This window comes from Monodelphis domestica, chromosome 1 (assembly GCF_027887165.1).
Source record: "Monodelphis domestica isolate mMonDom1 chromosome 1, mMonDom1.pri, whole genome shotgun sequence".
NCBI lineage: Eukaryota > Metazoa > Chordata > Mammalia > Didelphimorphia > Didelphidae > Monodelphis > Monodelphis domestica.
This window is the reverse complement of record NC_077227.1, coordinates 494586781-494603747: the sequence shown is the minus strand read 5'-3', so window position 1 is coordinate 494603747 and position 16967 is coordinate 494586781. Positions and strand designations below refer to the sequence as shown.

The 16967-nt window shown below is 38.9% G+C and overlaps 1 protein-coding gene across 1 annotated transcript in view; it reads right to left on the bottom strand.

Moving 5' to 3' along the window:
- BMP7 (bone morphogenetic protein 7) overlaps positions 1–16967 on the bottom strand; it is a 101606-nt gene that overhangs the window by 16023 nt on the left and 68616 nt on the right. Inside the window, exon 3 of the mRNA XM_016428304.2 lies at positions 8365–8513. Coding sequence (XP_016283790.1) covers positions 8365–8513 — 149 coding nt within the window. The remainder of the gene's footprint in view (positions 1–8364; positions 8514–16967) is intronic.

The following is a 16967-nucleotide window of genomic DNA, read 5'->3' as shown; positions in this document are numbered from 1 at the left end:
ATGTAATTAACTTCACTTGGAATTGAATACATCTGACTTAGAAACTGGACAAATCCCATCCCCTAAAATAACAGATCAGCACAAGAGACTTCTTTAAAACCTATGTTTAAAATAAAACTCCCCCATCCATAATTATTTTACCTTAAAACCACTCAACATTAGATTTTTCTGCATTCTTTAGAGGGGTTTCTTTAAGTTCACCAACCTATAATTTGAAGTGATTCTATAAAAGAAACCATAAAATGTAGCCCCTAGGAACTGTAAATTCCCCCTGGAAGGTTATTAAGTCAAAATAAAAATGCCTTGCACAAAACCTTGACACTGTTCCAGATATATTAAATTTGAAATTTCCAAACAGTTTCCATCTATAGGTCTGATCTGGAGGTAGTTTGGTTATGGTGTAGCTGTCAAGAATAGTTCTCTAGTCTGGGGAAAACAAAAATAAAAACAAAAAAACAGGCCTCTAGATTGAGGAAGTGCAATGATCTAATGAGGGTTCAGCTCCTTCTTACTGCCACATCTAAGGATAACAATTTTGGCTCTTCTCAGGAGAAGTGGAGGAATCACCAAGAATTATCACTTGCAGATGACACTGAGTCTGTTGAGGAGAAAATCTTCACCTAGTCCTGAGGGCAGTACTTATGAGTACTGAAAAACAAACATGCCTTTGACCAATAGGTCTTCCTCCTTGGATCAAACAATGCCAACCAAAATAAGAAATCTTTGTTGGCCATGTACATCTAGGGGAGAGAGAGACATGTTTTCAGTAAGCAAATAATTGTTGGAGGAAAAAAAGTCACCAGACAGACAAAATACCAATTGAAGAATAACCTCCTTGAACCCGGAGTCACATCCAATAGAGCAGGGTAGAGGTGTTACATATATCTTTGCCCCTGTTGTTACCTATACAGTTTGAGTCATCCAACATAGCCAGTGATCTTACTCTCTTTTTTTCTTCTATTGAATGAATTGTAGCAAGTCACAAGGCATGTTGGCATGGGCTCCAGGGAATATCCTTTCTCAAACAACTACTACATTCAAGAGAACTGGGTGAAGTGCTATAGGAGGTCACAAATTTACATATGACCGACATGGTGGTGTTCAAAACTACCTTCGATCTAATTGAACACCTAAGAAAATCACATGTTATTTACTAACTTTAAGTGGCTAGAATGAATACATTTGTGCACAAAGGATAGAGTACTAGTCTTGGGGTCAGGAAGACCCAGATTTAAATCCTGCTTCATATACTTAATCAGCCTTCTCTGTCTAAGTCTCAGTTTTCTCATCTGTATCTTAGATTGAGGATAATAATAGCACCAAACCCACAGGATTCTTGTAAGAATAAAATCAAATGTAATACATAAAGTTCTTTGAAAACCTGAAAGCATTATTATTCAATTTTTCCAAGTGCTTAAAGCATAGTGTACATAGAAGAAGACAGTGAGTAGACATGAAAATGTCTAGCTCCCTCAAAGAATATGAATGGCATTTATGGAAACAGTATCACAGTCTATGAGAAAGCTAAATAGAGATTCTAAGGAGAAGATACTCATTAATAAGCATTGAGGTAATATGAAATTCCTTAGGAAAGAAGATGATAGGTTCAACCACAGGACGGGGATATTTCTCAAGATACGACTTTCTTGTTTCTTGTTCTATATGGGCAGTCCCTCAAACACCCCCATGTCCACCAAGATATTCTTCATGAATATAACAGCGGAAATTAATTACAATAATCTATCTCAATTTCTTTGACTAAATGTCAAACCAGAAAATAGTTCCATTTTAAAGATATTTTCCCTACCACTAATTCACTAATTGAATTTTTTTTTTTTATCACCAATGTACATTGAGCCCTTGGACTACCCAGGCATCATCTCTATCTTTGACCCACTTCATTTTCTCCCTTGTTAAAACAAGGGCTACAAACAGGATATGAAGCAATAAGTAAAGGACTAAAGAGACTCAAATAGTCAGCTGCTGCTCATAGGTACTGTCAGTATAGCATATTAGTAGGCTTAGTTTGAGAGAATGCCTCCAGCTAATGAATCATTCCTCTGTTTCTCTACTCAGTTGCCTCAGCTTAACCAAACTTAAGAATAACAAATTCTTTTTTAAGTGCCTTAATTCCTATTTTTTAATTCCAAGCTGGGGTGATTATGAAGGAGCAAAGCTAATGCTACCTCATAGCAATGAAGATATGTACAAGGTTCTTTACTGGAAAGAAACTTCCAGAAGCAGATCAAATGTTTGGTCCACAGAGGATTTTGCACAATGAATGTGGTAGACGGGGGTGTGGAGAGCAAAGCTGTAGCTGTCAATGTGATTTTTGACAGGAATCAACACTGACCAAGGAGCTGAAGATTAAGGAAGAAGCCAGTTCAGAAGATAAAAGGAACTGAAGAATGTGGGCTGAAAAGAATTATTCTCTCAGATGTGTTATCTGACTTCAAGTTGCCTCTCCATTCCTTTACTTCAACAACAACAAAAGGCTCACAAGCAATTACGTGGAATGAGGGTTTTGATTCACACATGCAAAAATAGGCAGGATATAGAATCATCCCCATCTGTTTGGTAGGCAGTTGTCCCTAGGGGGTCCCTTTTCTCCCAGATAGAGATAGATGTGGCTACACATAGATGTCTCCAGCTTTGACCCATATTCTCCTAGGCTTGGGGTCCTTGAACTTCTTATTGTTGTTTTTAATTTTGAAAACTTCATTACAAAGTCATTACTTTCCTTTGTAGTCTTAGATATTTTATACATTTGAAAACATTATTTTGTGTAGGGACCCACAGGCTTCACCCAAATGGCCAAGGAGTCTATGGCAACATAAAAATGTCAAAAATCTCTGGTCCGGGAGACATCTAGGGTTTTAAAATAGAAAATAAACATTTGCATATAATAAATCACAAACATATCACTATTTTGATCCAATGGGCTCCCATCTGGATTTTATTGGAGGAAAATCCCCAATGATGTCTTAGTGCTCATACCTTACCTTTCATTTACTACCAAGACTCTCAACTTTTTCCTCACTTCATATGACCCAAAAGAAAATGCATTCATGTTAGTTCAATACATTTACTTCATAAAACAGAGAGAAACAAAGTATTGAAATTCAAACAACCACATACTATGTCTGCCACTCCCACTTCAGTTTGCCACTTTAATCTCCCAAAGGAAATGAAAACAGAATAGAGGTAGTATCCATTCTTCCACACCAATATGACAGTCAGATAAGGGAAGAAAGGCAAAATCTGGAGACCAAAGATTACCAGCATCAACTCAGAGATTTCTGATATTACAAAAAACTGTCGTGCAACCAAGAGTCCAGCAAGTTCACTGACTTGCGCCATGTTTCTGGGGTAATTTCCTGTCTATTCTGGCCTCTCCCAGCGAGCACCTACATTGCTAATCCTAAATTCCAGACACAATATTCCGGAGGAGGATAATCTATTCCCATGCCTTAAGTAAAATGACCCCCACCTAAAATCTCTGGCAAGTCAGCCTCCCTCTCTGTCTCATCTCTTCTCCTTCCTGTGTGCCTCTGCCCAGTTGCCTGCCTCTCTGGTATAGTTGTCAGGTGGTCTAGTCATGGTGGTCTTGGTCTGATCTCACCAAAAAGTCCAATTCATCTTTTTAAAAGAGGTCTTCTCAGGCCAACTCTTCACAACATTCTCATCATTTTTGGTGCTAGGTACCTCCTTTCAGCCTTCTGATTCTTCACCACAGAGTACAAGCCCAGGCTGGAGTTTGAGGCAAGATGAAAACCAGAATACTAAGGGGAAGTTCTGCCTGTATAAAGGCAGGAGCTACCTAATAAATGCTTAAAAGTTTTGTATATAAAAGTCAATATATAAAGATGCTAGGATCGGGTTTTTTTGTTCCTTGATCAAAACGACAATTTTGGACCATAGGATTTAGAATCAGAGGGAACCTTATCTAACCTCCTCATTTTATAGATAAGGAAACCTATGGAACCATAGAAAGGAAGTGACTCACCTAAGATCATACCGGTAACAATCAGAAGAGGTGGGACTCAAATCCCAGTCCTCCATCTCCAAATTTAATGTTATTTCCATGGGACTCCCATTCTCCAAGATAAATATCCATAACCAACTTATCTTTATGAAGGTAATATTCATTCTTCCACACCAATATTATAGCCAGATATGGGAAGAAAGGCAAAATTTAGAGACCAAAGATTGCTTTCAATAAATTTAAGAAAGTCCCAAGTTGAATCAAGAACTTTGGTTCAAACCAAGCTGATTTCAGTATGATTATTTATTAATATCCGGCTTCCTCATAGATTAGTCGCAGAGAGTTAGAAGGAATCTTATTATCTAGGTGCTGACATTCCATAAGAAATATATTCCAGAACTATTGGGTTTTATTATTGATTTTTCTCTTTTTTTTTGTGAAGTAGAGATTAGCTTCTTCATAGTGTTCTTCATATAAGAACTCAATGAGGGCAGCAGAAAGGAATATACTTTTAAAAACTCTTCGACCATCAGTTTGGAACTGAAAGAAACCTTAGATGTCATCTAATCCTACCTACCCCTATATTTTACTAATAATGAAACTAAGACCCTTGGATGTTAAATAACCTTTCTGTGGTCACAACAGGTCATTAGTAGCAGTCAGGATTTTAATCTACATCCTCTAATTCCAAACCCATCACTTTTCCTACCACATCACAAAATCAATCCAGAGAACTAAAGAAGGACCAAGAATAAGCTCTATATTATGAGTAATAAAATGTACTGATTGATTGATCTATGCTAGATTTAAACCAAGGACCAGCTTTCTACCTCTTCTCTTGTATCTTCCCTTGACAACTAGCATGAGACTAGGCACACAAATATTTGCTGCTCCTCTCTGTGGCATTTTGGCCAAGCAGTGCTGCCCACAATAATCTGCTTGCTAGAGATTTAATTTCAATAACTGGATAGTTACTATGTATGGGTATTCCCAGTACAATAAGAGAATATTTTCTTATTCCCTACCCTCTCCTGAAATTTCCAGGTTTTTATACCTAGTTATGAGCCTCTTTTCTCAATCATAAGAAGCAATAATTTGAATTAATTTTATGGCTACATACAAGGCTTCCTTCATTAAAGTGCTGTGCATATGTAGCCAAAGCAAACTATTATACAAGAAGAAAAAAATGTCACTAGCCCAACAGTGAGAAGATAGTCTTCATTAAACACTTAATACATCAATGCTACTGCATTAATAATCAATGTATAATAAAGAAATGTTTAATAAATATTTATTGATTGACTCATCAATTCATTCATTCCATAATTTCAATTATTGAGGGGGAGGAAAGGGAAGAACCAGTTTTTTTGGTTGCATTTTCTTCCAAAAGGAAAGATCATCATTCCATCTTAAATGACAGTGTCCCTCAAGAGACAATACCAGATTCTAACCACATACTTCCTCCAGACGTATAACACATGGATTGTGCTTCCCTTCTAATACATGTTAGTCATTCAGATTTCATAATTTCGTTGCATATGATGGGAGATATATATTCTGTGACATTATGGATATAGAAGTCATAGTGTCTGATAAGTTGGGCAGGCAGATTGGCAATCAGGAAATCTTTGCCTATTTCCCACCTTTCCATATGGTTCCTCCTGGCCATCCAAACCTGCATCTTCACGCAGCTGGTAGTATGTCTGCTGTTCCTTTAGTCAGAGAGTAGGGCAATGATACACACAGAATGGCAAAAGCCCAGGAAGGAGCAACAGCCATTTGGATCAGGTCCATTTGGGTGGCATCTCATTCAGGCTTTTTGCCCAGCCCACAGGAGAAGGCAGAAAAACTCCAATGCCTGTCAATTTAAGGAGTTCCAAGTGGCCTAATTCGGGCAGGCACTGGGCCTACCAGTCTCTTGTCAACTTTTTTTTTTTTTAATAAAGAAGAGTCGGAATTTATAGCAGATATAAGAATGATGAGCCATTTCTTTTTCATCCACACTCCCCCAACCCTGGTGTGTTGGCAGAGAAAAAAACCTCTAGGACCTAAGTGGATTGCCTGTTTCTGGTCTAACTAGCTTTGTCCTGGCTCTTCTGGGTTTGAGCACTAAGTGGTTCAAGCAAGAGATGAATTGAACCAGGTCTGTGCGCATGCATTCAAAGGGCCCATTGCTGGGTCTCTATGGCATCAAAGGAGTGAGACTTCTGATAAGGAAAGTATGTGGGCTTATCTCCCACAAATCACTTGAACTGATGAAAGTAGGAGCTAATCTGGGCCAGGAAAGGAACTTATTTCTTCCTATGGGTCCAGCTCCCAAACTAAGAGGGATTATACATGGCCACAGTGAAGAGATCTCAGCAGGGCATCCAGGAAGCTTCTGATGAGTAAGCTCCTGTGGTATGTCCTCTTCCAGAAATTCAGCAGGAGTGGAGACATCATCCAAAGAATATGCCTTGGACAAGGTGGGTGGTTTTCCTCCCAGCTGGGCTGTTTGATGCTTGAAAGATAACCTGTCTGTGCTTCAGATTAATTTCCCAAGAGTCAGAGACAACCACCAATATTGTTTATACTCAGAAGGACAAGAACTGGTGTGTGTGTATGTATGTGCGCACGTGCGCATATGTGTGTGTGTGTGTGTGTGTGTGTGTGTGTGTGTGTGTGTTTTGTTGTTGGTTTTTCCTCAGGGGAAAAAAAATCTTATGCATTTGCAGTACTACTATTTCTTCCACACAAGGGGGTTTTCTTGATCCTCCCCAGCTAGGAAAACTCCCTCAAAATGGTCCGCTAGAAAATCATCCCATAACTTCAGTAGAGGTTCACTTCTTTCCACAATATCTGATGGGACTGGCTGGCTTTACATTTATGAGGAACTAGGTACTTTCCAAATCTCACACACACACACACATCTATCCCTCCTTCTAAGATGAGCTTTGATAGAGGAGAAAAAGTGGAATGTCCAAAATGCCATTGGCCCAATGAATTGTCCAGTATCAATAAGCAGAATAGTTCCGAGAACCAAACCCAACATTCCTGTTTCCCCAGGTAAATTCCCCTCACTGGCCCCTTTGTAGGTAGATCCAGAAGTCCAAATGAGAGGGCTACAAGAGGGGATAAGCAATAAGTATGAGAAATTACACAGAAGTACTCTTTGGCAACAGACTGGGCCTGCTTCCCAACACTTCCAAAGCCCCCAACCTCACCTACTGCTCTGACCACCATCTTTCTGGAGAACTCATTCTGGATAACTGTTACTGAACAAAATTAAGCACAACCACCCTCAGAACAGAAAGGGAGAAAACAAGCAAGGCTGGGAACCATCCCAGTCTAATTAGAAATACATTTTCTTGGGAGGAGTGACTGATACAGCCAGCCCAACTACATCCTACTCACAACTGGCTTGCCTCCTAAGCTCAAGGCAAAGTGTTTACAGGGACTCTCCTGGACCGTCTTCCCTTCCTACTTTTTCCAAAGGAGGTAGAGAGAGCCATTGACTCCTTAGAACTAAGTCCTAGTACTTTCATTTATTTATTTATTTATTTTGGTGAGGGAGTGGAGATAAATACTATAAAAAGCTGTTCACTCTGATGGATGTGTGGTGGTGTTGGGGGTCAGGGAAAACAGTCAATAAATCCTTTCCAGTGAGATTTTGGGATGATTTGGTAAGTATTGTCCTTTGGTAAGTACTTGGCTTTTTTTTTTTAATCCCTTTAAAAAAAACAAGAGTTTTAAACCTACTTTGCATCCTGGACTCCTTTCTCCTTCCAGTGAAACCTACTGGGCCCTTCTCAGAACAATGTTTTTAGTCACATAAGATAAAATCAATAGTATTACAAAAGGAACCAATTACATTGAAATGTTATCAAAAGCATTTTTAAAGAAGTTTATTAGACTCTTACAAATAGAATGTCTTTAGCTAAGACTATCATGTAAGGAAAAAAAGGTAGAAGGAAGGGCTTGTGTTTTCTAGATGTCCTTCTCACAGCCTTTCCCTGGCCTTCTCTTCCCCTTCTCTAATTCTATATCCTGTCTCCCTTTCTCATCCGGCTACTTTTTCCTCCAATGATTCTCCATCCAAGTTAAAAAATCCAGAGTCAAAGGCAAGGCTCTTTCTTGCATAAATGAGTGATCATTTGAATCTCTGTTCTTTTATTTAATCTACAAAGAAGAGGGGAAAAACTGCTTTTTATTCCTACTCAAAATGCTGAATTTTTCAGTTGTTTGGGGGGAAAAAATCTTGCTCCTTAATGAAACTCAAGCATAAAGCATTCAAGAGATCCCACTTAAGTACATGATTACTGGCTGTGCTAAAACTAGTCTGGGCTCGAACTCTTCAACACACGGGTTCTTACTGCTGACAATACAGTCTTGGAACTCACCATCTAGACTCTCCACTGACAGCTGCAGGCCGAGGTTGTGCTGTGGGTTCACCACCCAGTGATTACTCGTGGCTGTAATGTCAAATACCAGCCAACCCTCCTCCGTAGCCCAGATAGTTCGACTGTCAAGCAGAAACAAATCTGAATCCCTAAAAGAAAAAGAAGACAGAACTATGAGTCACCTGGGAGAGAGGTTATTTAGGAACGGTTTGATCATTGAGCAAGAAATGTACAATCATAGCATAGGAAGAATCTATGAGGTACTATAGAAGAGAGCAGGGAGAGGGGGACTAGGTGGTTCAGTGGACTGAGAGCCAGGCCTAGAGACAGGAGGTCCTCAGTTCAAATTTGGCCTTAGATACTTCCTAGCTGTGTGGCCCTGGGCAAGTCACTTGACCCCCATTGCCTAGCCCTTACCACTCTTCTGCCTTAGAACCAATACATAGTATTGATTCCAAAATGGAAGATAAGGTCTTTTTAAAAAGAGAAGAAGAAAGCAGGGAAAGAAAATTCTCCAAAAAGGGACCTAAGCACTTCACTGAGAATTTCAGGGCCCCTTTTATTTTTTAAGCACCATAACAAGAAAAGAGAAGCTATTGAAAGAAATGGAGTGGAATATGCATTTATTAAGTACCTATGTGAGAGGTACTGTGATAATCTTAGCTTTACAAATATCATCTCATTTGATAATGAAAGGGAAGAGAGATAGATAGAGAAATAGGCACCCAAGAAAATACTTTGCAAAAATACTGTCCAGGTAGTATTATGTTCTACCGAATAAAGGCTACACAGCATTTAACCACTTACTGTATACAATAATAAAAATAACAGCTTGCATTTATATGGGCCTTTCTGGAGTTTCTTTCTCACAAACCACTAAAATTATGTATTATGTCATGATATGTCTTCAATAATGAGAAATTGAGGCACAAAAAAATCTAAGCTCAATCTATTTTTGGCAAGGCTGACAATTACTAATAATAGAAGTCAATGGTCCCTCAGTAACCAAAGACCCCTCACATAATCAAGATAGATTTTGTATATAGTTTAGTAGCTATATAAGGTCTAGAGATACATACTTTACTAAGATTGTAATTGGTTCTTAATTATACTATCTGACCAATGGTCATGTCTTCATCAATCATGGCAAAAGGAAAACATAGTTAGCCCATCAGTCTTAAAATTTGGTTACAATGGTTAATTTTATGATTAAAAAAATTCTGAATTAATCAATAATGAGTAATCAATTTCACAATTTGGGGCATTACCATTTTGAAGGAAACCAGGAATCAGAATAACGTGGAGATTTGCCCTTGGTCACATAGCCTAGCAAGGCTCAGAGGTAAGGTTTGAACCCAGGTCTCATGACTCCAAATATAGTGATCCTTTCACTATGCCAGGAGGCTTCTGAAGACACTCTGATAGGTGCTGTAGATACAAAAATTAAATACAACAGCCTCTGGCTAATAAAATAAAGGTTGGAAGTCCAGGTTACCAAGTTCTCATCTCATCACTTTAACTTCTATACCAATGTCATTTCATATATACTAGCCTTACTTTACCTACAGTAAAAATGGATATAACCACAATTTCTTTGTCTCTTATGTCCTCTATGGGAAAAAAAATGGAAGTGCTTTGGGATCCAAACATAGTCAATATTGGTATACAGTGTTCAAAGAAATGTCTGAGTGGGCCAGTGAAATTTCTACCAGTAACACTGACAAAGCTACGTCCCATCAGGGCTTCTTCTTTATGTTGCCAGCTGTCACCAGATCCTCAAGATTCTTTGCATTTTCCCCCCTTATTTTCTCAGAAAAAAATTCTTTTTAATTCAACCAACTTTCCAGGATGAAAAAGTTTTATTCTGGAATTAAGGGAAAAGATAAAATAAAACTAAATAATGTCCAGAAGCATAAGGATGCAAAGACCTAAAAACCTTTAGTAAGCCCTGGCTATAGGGATTGCTTTTAAATCTAAACAGTGATTATAGGGCACTTAATCTTCACTTTTTTCCTTATCTTTCTTTCTTTCTTTTTAAAAACCCTTATATACTGTGTATTGGCTCCAAGGCAGAAGAATGGGAAGGGCTAGGCAATGGGGGTTAAGTGACTTGCCCAGGGTCACACAGCTGGGAAGTGTTTGAGGCCAGATTTGAACCTAGGACCTCCCATCTCTAGGCCTGACTCTCAATCCACTGAGCCACCCAGCTGCTCCACTTTTTCTTATATTTCAATGAACCTCTCCAACAAATGGCTAGGTGGCAATTAAGCATAATAAAGAACCCTCTCATGTGCTTGAATCCATTTAAGTTTTTATGGTTATGAATTTCCATTTCTGATTTTACTTTAATGACATTTTTGGAAAGGGACGGGAAAGGAAGGATAGAGTATATGAAGATCTGAAAGTGAATGATCATCCAGCACCTTAAATAATTAACTGTTGTAAGAGAAACTTCTATTCTTCTGTGGCCAAATTAGCTTGCTTTAGGAACAAATCTAATTATATCCCTTTAGTGCTCAAGGTCCTATAGAGGCTCTCTTTGCCTAATGGCAACCTCTTCATCCTGGCATTCAAGATCCTCTATGATCTGGTACCATCCTAATTTTTAACCTTATTCCATGCTATTTCCCCTAATATGTGGTCTATATTCTATCTAAACTGGACTACTCCATGTATACTATAAACCTCCTGTGTTTTCCACTTCTTTGTCTATGTTCATACTTTTTCTTATTTCTAGAGTGCAACCCCCTCCTTAATCCACATCTACTGAATTTCTGTCTGTCCTTTAAAACCCTACTCAAATGAAATCTCTACCATAAAAACTTTTCTTGGTCTCTTTCCCTTCACATCCCCCAAAGTTTTCAGGATCAGTCACACAATCAATAAATATTTATTAAGCACCTACTATGTGCCAGGCACTATGCTAAGTGCTAGGAATGCAAAGATAGGCAAGATAGTCCCTGTTCTCAAGAAGCACACAGACTAATGGGAGAGACAACATGGAAATAACTATGTAAAAACAAGCTATATTGAGGATAAACCGGAAATGATCAATAGAGGGAAAACACTAGAATTAAGGGAGGAGGTCAGGAAAGGTCTCTTGTTGAAGAAGACCGGCTTTAAGCTGAGGTTTGAAGGAAACTAGGGAATGAGGAGGTGGAAATAGAGAGGGAAAGCAATTCAAGCATAGAGGACAGTCAGTGTATGTTCCTAGAATTAGGAGATGGAATTTCTTGTTGAAGAACAGCAAAGAGGTCATTTTTACTGGAATGATGAGAAGAGGGGGTGAAGAAAGAAGGGTGAAAGGGAAGAGTAAGAAAACTAAAAAGGTGAGAGAGCAGGTCAGGTTAGGAAGAGGTTTGAATGACAAACAGAGGATTTTATATTTGATCTTGGGGTAATAGGGAGTCACCGGGATTTAATGAGTTGAGGAGGAGTTGAGGGGAGATGGGTCAGATCTTCACTTTAGGAAGATCACTTTGAGAGTTAGTGGAGGAAAGACCAGAGTGTAGAGAGACTTGTGGCAGAAAAGTCAAAGAGTAGACTATTAAACCAGTACAGGAGTGAAGTAATGAGGAGTTGCAACAGGGTGGTATCAGTGTCAGAGGAGAGAAGGGGTCCTAAGCAAAAGAGGTTAGGAAGGTAAAGCTACTAGGTCACAGATTGGATATAAGGAAGAGAGAAAAATCGTAAGAATGAGGAGTTGAGATTGACACCTAGGTTGAAAGTCTCAGTGCTTGGAAGGATGGTGGTAGCCTCAACAGAAATAAAGAAGTCAAGAAGAAGGGAGAGTATGGAAGAGGTGGAATAAATAATGAATTTAGTTTTATACATGTGAGTTTAAGAAATCTAAAGGACATCAAGTTCAAGATGTACAATAGTCAACTGAAGATATTATTTCCTAATCTGGAAATTAGGAAAGTGATTAGGGCTAGATAGGTAGATTTGATAATTACCAGCATAGAGATAATAATTAAATCCATGGAAGTTGATGAGATCACCAAGTAAAATAGTATAGAGGGAGAAAGAGAGAGGGTTCAGGATAGAATCCTGGAGAATACTCATGTTTAGTGGGTATAACAGCAAAAAAAGATGAAAATAATCAAATAGATTGGGGGGGGGGGACTGGAATAATCTAAAGCAGTGATGGCAAAACTTGGCATGGGTGCCAAAAATGGCACACAGAGTGCTCTCTGTGGGCTTGAAGTCACCCTCCCTCCCCCTATCCCTACCAGTTTGTTACTAGAAAGGCAGAGGGACTCAGATGGAGCAGCTCCTTTCCCCCTCTCCATTGTGCCTGATGACATTTTTTCATATTCCCTGCTCCTCTGTCCACCAGCCCAATGGGAACACACAGGAAATAAGGTAGATGCACACAGGCAGCAGAAATAGAGGGGAGCAGAGATCTCAGGTCACTTCCCTCTCCCTCTCTACACTTGCTAAGGACATTTTTCACTTCATCCACCCCTCTGCCCAACAGCCTGATGGGAACACTTCCTCCCTCCCCTGTGTGGGATAATAGGAGTGTGGGGCCTGGCACTCCATCTCTAAAAGGTTCACCATCACTGACCTAGAGAGAGAAGAGACTATCAAGGAAAAGAAGGAGTAGTGGAGATGTCAAGAAGGATGAGAATTGAGAAAAGACCATTAGATTTGTCAATTAAACTTTGGAGAGAGCAGTTTCTGTTGAATGATAAGGTTAGAAGTCAGATTGTAGAGTTAAGAAGAGAGTGAGGGGAAAGGAAGTAGAGGAATCTTAGTGTAACAGGCCTTAAGGAGTTTAGTTACAAAAGGTAGGAGAGATATGAGATGATAGCAAGTGAAGATAGATTGATAAAATCAGGGTTTCTTAAGATGAATGAGACATGGGCAGTTTATGGACAGTGGGTAGGAAAACAGATGAAATTCAGGAAAGATTTAAGTGAGTGAGTGAGTGGGGGTGGTAGAGAAGATAGATCATAGATTTCGTGATAAAAGGGACATTATTGGTCTTAAAATCCACATTCCACATTTTACATTAAATAATTGAGGTCCAGAAAGGATAAAGAACTTGTCTAGTATCACACAGTAAATAACCTGTGGTGGGATTTGAATTTAAATCTTCCTGACTCCTAGTAGAGTGCTCTATCTGCTATATCACATAGACCATTAGTGATTATCTTCCTCCCCTGTGGGTTAACATATAGTATATCCTTCACTAGACTAAAAGCTCCATGAGGTCAAGGACCATGTGTCTTGAACTTTGCATCATTTCCTACTTCCTACCTCCTACCCCTAGTACCTTGCACAACATTCTGTACATAGTGGACATGTAATGAGTATTTGGCATGCTAAAGTGGTAATTAAATAAAGTTATTAAAATATAAATAGACATGGTATAATTTTCTATCAGGATGGTATCTTTTCCCAAAACACAGGAGTTACATTCAAGTGATGACTTTGCTAGAAACTTTTACAAGAAAATGGGAAAATGTGAGATCTCTGAACAAGTCCATTTGGACCACAGAACAATGACAATTTGGGGAGAGGAGTTATATCTTTTAAACAATGAATGCCTTGCCAAAATGGTCTTAAACATTCTTTTATTACAACCATGAAAGCAAAGGCCAGATTTGTTGATTCATCTGTGAATCAATGAGAGTTTGGAGACTAGGAAGTTTTTTAGCTCTTTCTTCCTCTTTGAGTTTCTCTGGTCCTTCAAATGAAGGGAAGTGTGTACAATTAAAAATAAAATGTGGAGGAAGGACATGGCTCAATGGATAGAGAACCAGACTTGCAGATAAGTGATCCTGGGTTTAAATCTGGCCTCAGACATCTCCTAGCTATGTGACTCTGGACAAGTCACTTAACTCTAGTTGCCTAGCCCTTACAACTCTTCTGTCTTGGAATTTATGCTTAGTATTGATTCTAAGGTATAGAGAAAGGAGTCTGGTTGTTTATGTTTATATATATGTACATATACATATATATATATTTGAGAGGGCCAATGCAATTAAAAGATTGGCAATGGGCTCATAATTTAAGACAGAGGAGCATAATCTTACCTGCTGAGATTAAATCCCAACTTCTAGCACCATACTCTAAATCATATCATATACATTAAAACATATCAAAGTGCTGTTTGGAGAAATCAGTCAGTTGTCCGTTCTGTATACTACAAAACCTGATCTCTAACAATTACCAAGGCAACCCCTTTTATCAATATAAATTTTGATTCTCTTCCTATTCCTTACTATTCGTATCCCCATGACATTTTTCTCCAAACCTCATAGGTTCATGGAACATCTCTAATGCTAAATCAGAAACTAACCAGGGCAAGTTATCCCAGGCCTTGTCCCAGGACACTGACATAGAGGAGAGAGAACGGTACAATCACTCCCTTCACTTGGTCCTCAGCTACCATCACTCCCAGAGTCATATCCCTATGGCATCTATCTCCTAAGATATACCTTCCCCAATTTTACCTCCTTCTTATTTTTTCCTCTCCCTTTGTTCTGCAAGAAAGCAGGCTGTTCCCATTCCTGGCACAACTATACCTGACCAGACAAAGAGTGAGGGTCTATGGGCTCTGCCATGGCAGCATAGACCAGACTCACTGGGGGAATAAGTCCTCTCAATACCTCTATGAACCTAGGGAGGATAGTCCTTTATACTACACTTCTGAAGTTAAACTATCCTCATCTCATAAATAATTGGCCTCAAGTACAAAATTACTAGTTCTAGCTTTGCCTAATAGCATCAAGCCTTAGAGTCAAGAAGGCTTAAGTACAAATCTGGCCTCAAACACTTACTAGCTGTGTGATTCTGGGCAAGTCACTTTAACTTCTGTCTGCCTCGATTTCCTCTTCTGTAAAATAGGGATAATTATAGCACCTACCTCCCAGGGCTATTGTGAGGATCAAATGAGATAATAATTATAAACACTTTGCATAGTGCCTGAATTACACTAAATGCTATATAAATGTTCTCTATCACAACCATCATCATCATTATCATAAGTTAACTGTGTTGGTGTATTAACCCCTAATTAGACCACAGGCATCCTGAAGGAGTCATCTATTTAAGGAAAGCAGACATTTGAACAAACCAGGCAGTAATGAAGTGCCAAAATGAGAAATGAGGGTTTTAAATGCACTAATACTTTAGAGAACTGGAGAAAGTAAGGGAGTTGGAATCTTCAGAGGTGTGATAGTGCTGAGATGGAGCTGGCTTTCAGAGATGAACAGGATTTATTTAGATAGGCATAGGTGGATAGGGAAGGGGGGAGGACAAGGGGTGGGTAAGTTTTCTGGCAAGAAGATCAGCAAAAGCCAAGGCACAAAAACAGAGATAAGCACAGTCTGCTGTAGAGTTTAAAAGACTGGAAAGTATTGGTTATGAGGAGTGTACTCCTCTGGTATCTTCTCTTTCACTTCTGGCAGAGCAGGAGCAAAGGTAAAGAGGTAGCCTGAGACAGTATTCAGGGACAGATAGAAAAGTGGCCAGGCTGGAATGATATAGTAGCAGTATGGTACAATGGAAAGAGGGTTAGATCGAAATCTGAGCATCTGGGCTCGAATTCCCAACTGGGCTACTTAATATCAGTGATATTTTGGGCAAGTTAGTTAACCTCTCTGGATCTTGGTTTCTTAATCAGGAAAATGAGAATGTTAATAAAAATAAAATTAAGTTGAATGCTGTAACTGTAATATTCAATCTTGGCTCTGGTGAAGAGATGAGAAAATATAAAATGAGCATAAGATAATTTGGGGGGTAGGGAAATTGAATTAACAGGTGGGGGGGGAAGAAGCACTACATATAAGAAATTGTATAAATTAACCTTAGAAATGAGGGCTTCAAAGCAGTAGAGTTGAGGAAGGAACCCATTCCCAACATCAGGAATATCTAATACAAAGGCCAGAAATAGTGTCATGTGTAAGGTAAAGCAAGAAAGCTAGATCACCAAGAAAGGCTAAAGGGAATGGTATATAATAAAATTGAAAAGGTAGTTTGGGCAAGGTTATAAAGGCTTTAAATGCCAAAGACAGAGGTTTATATTTAATCCTAAAAGCAACGAGGAGTCACTGGAATTAACTAATTAGATAAAATTAGTTTAGTCTAAATGCAAAATTAGCTGTGATAGAGAGAAAGATTTGAGGGAAGGAGATCAATTAGGAGCCTATTGCAATAGCCCAGGCAAGAAGTGATGAGGGCCTAAACATAGGGTAGTGGCCATGTGAGTTGTGAGAGAAGTAGACAGATGTGAGAGATGTTGGACATGGAAGCAACAAGATTTTGAGACTGTATGGATACAGTGGGTGAGTGAGGAGTTGAATATGACTCCAAGGCTATAAAGCTGAATAACTGGAAGGTAGTGGTATCCTCAATAGAAATAAAGAAATTAGGAAGAAGGATAGATTTGAGAGGAGAAAATAATGAGTTCAGTTTGGGGACATCCTGAGTTTGAGATGCTTATGAGACATCCAAATGAAAATGTTCAAAAGACAGTTGGTGACACAGATAAGACTTTAGAAGAGGGGAGCAGGCCTGGATGGATGTATCTGGACATCAGAGGAATATAAAAGATAACTGAATTTTCAAGAACTGATGAGATCAACCAAAAA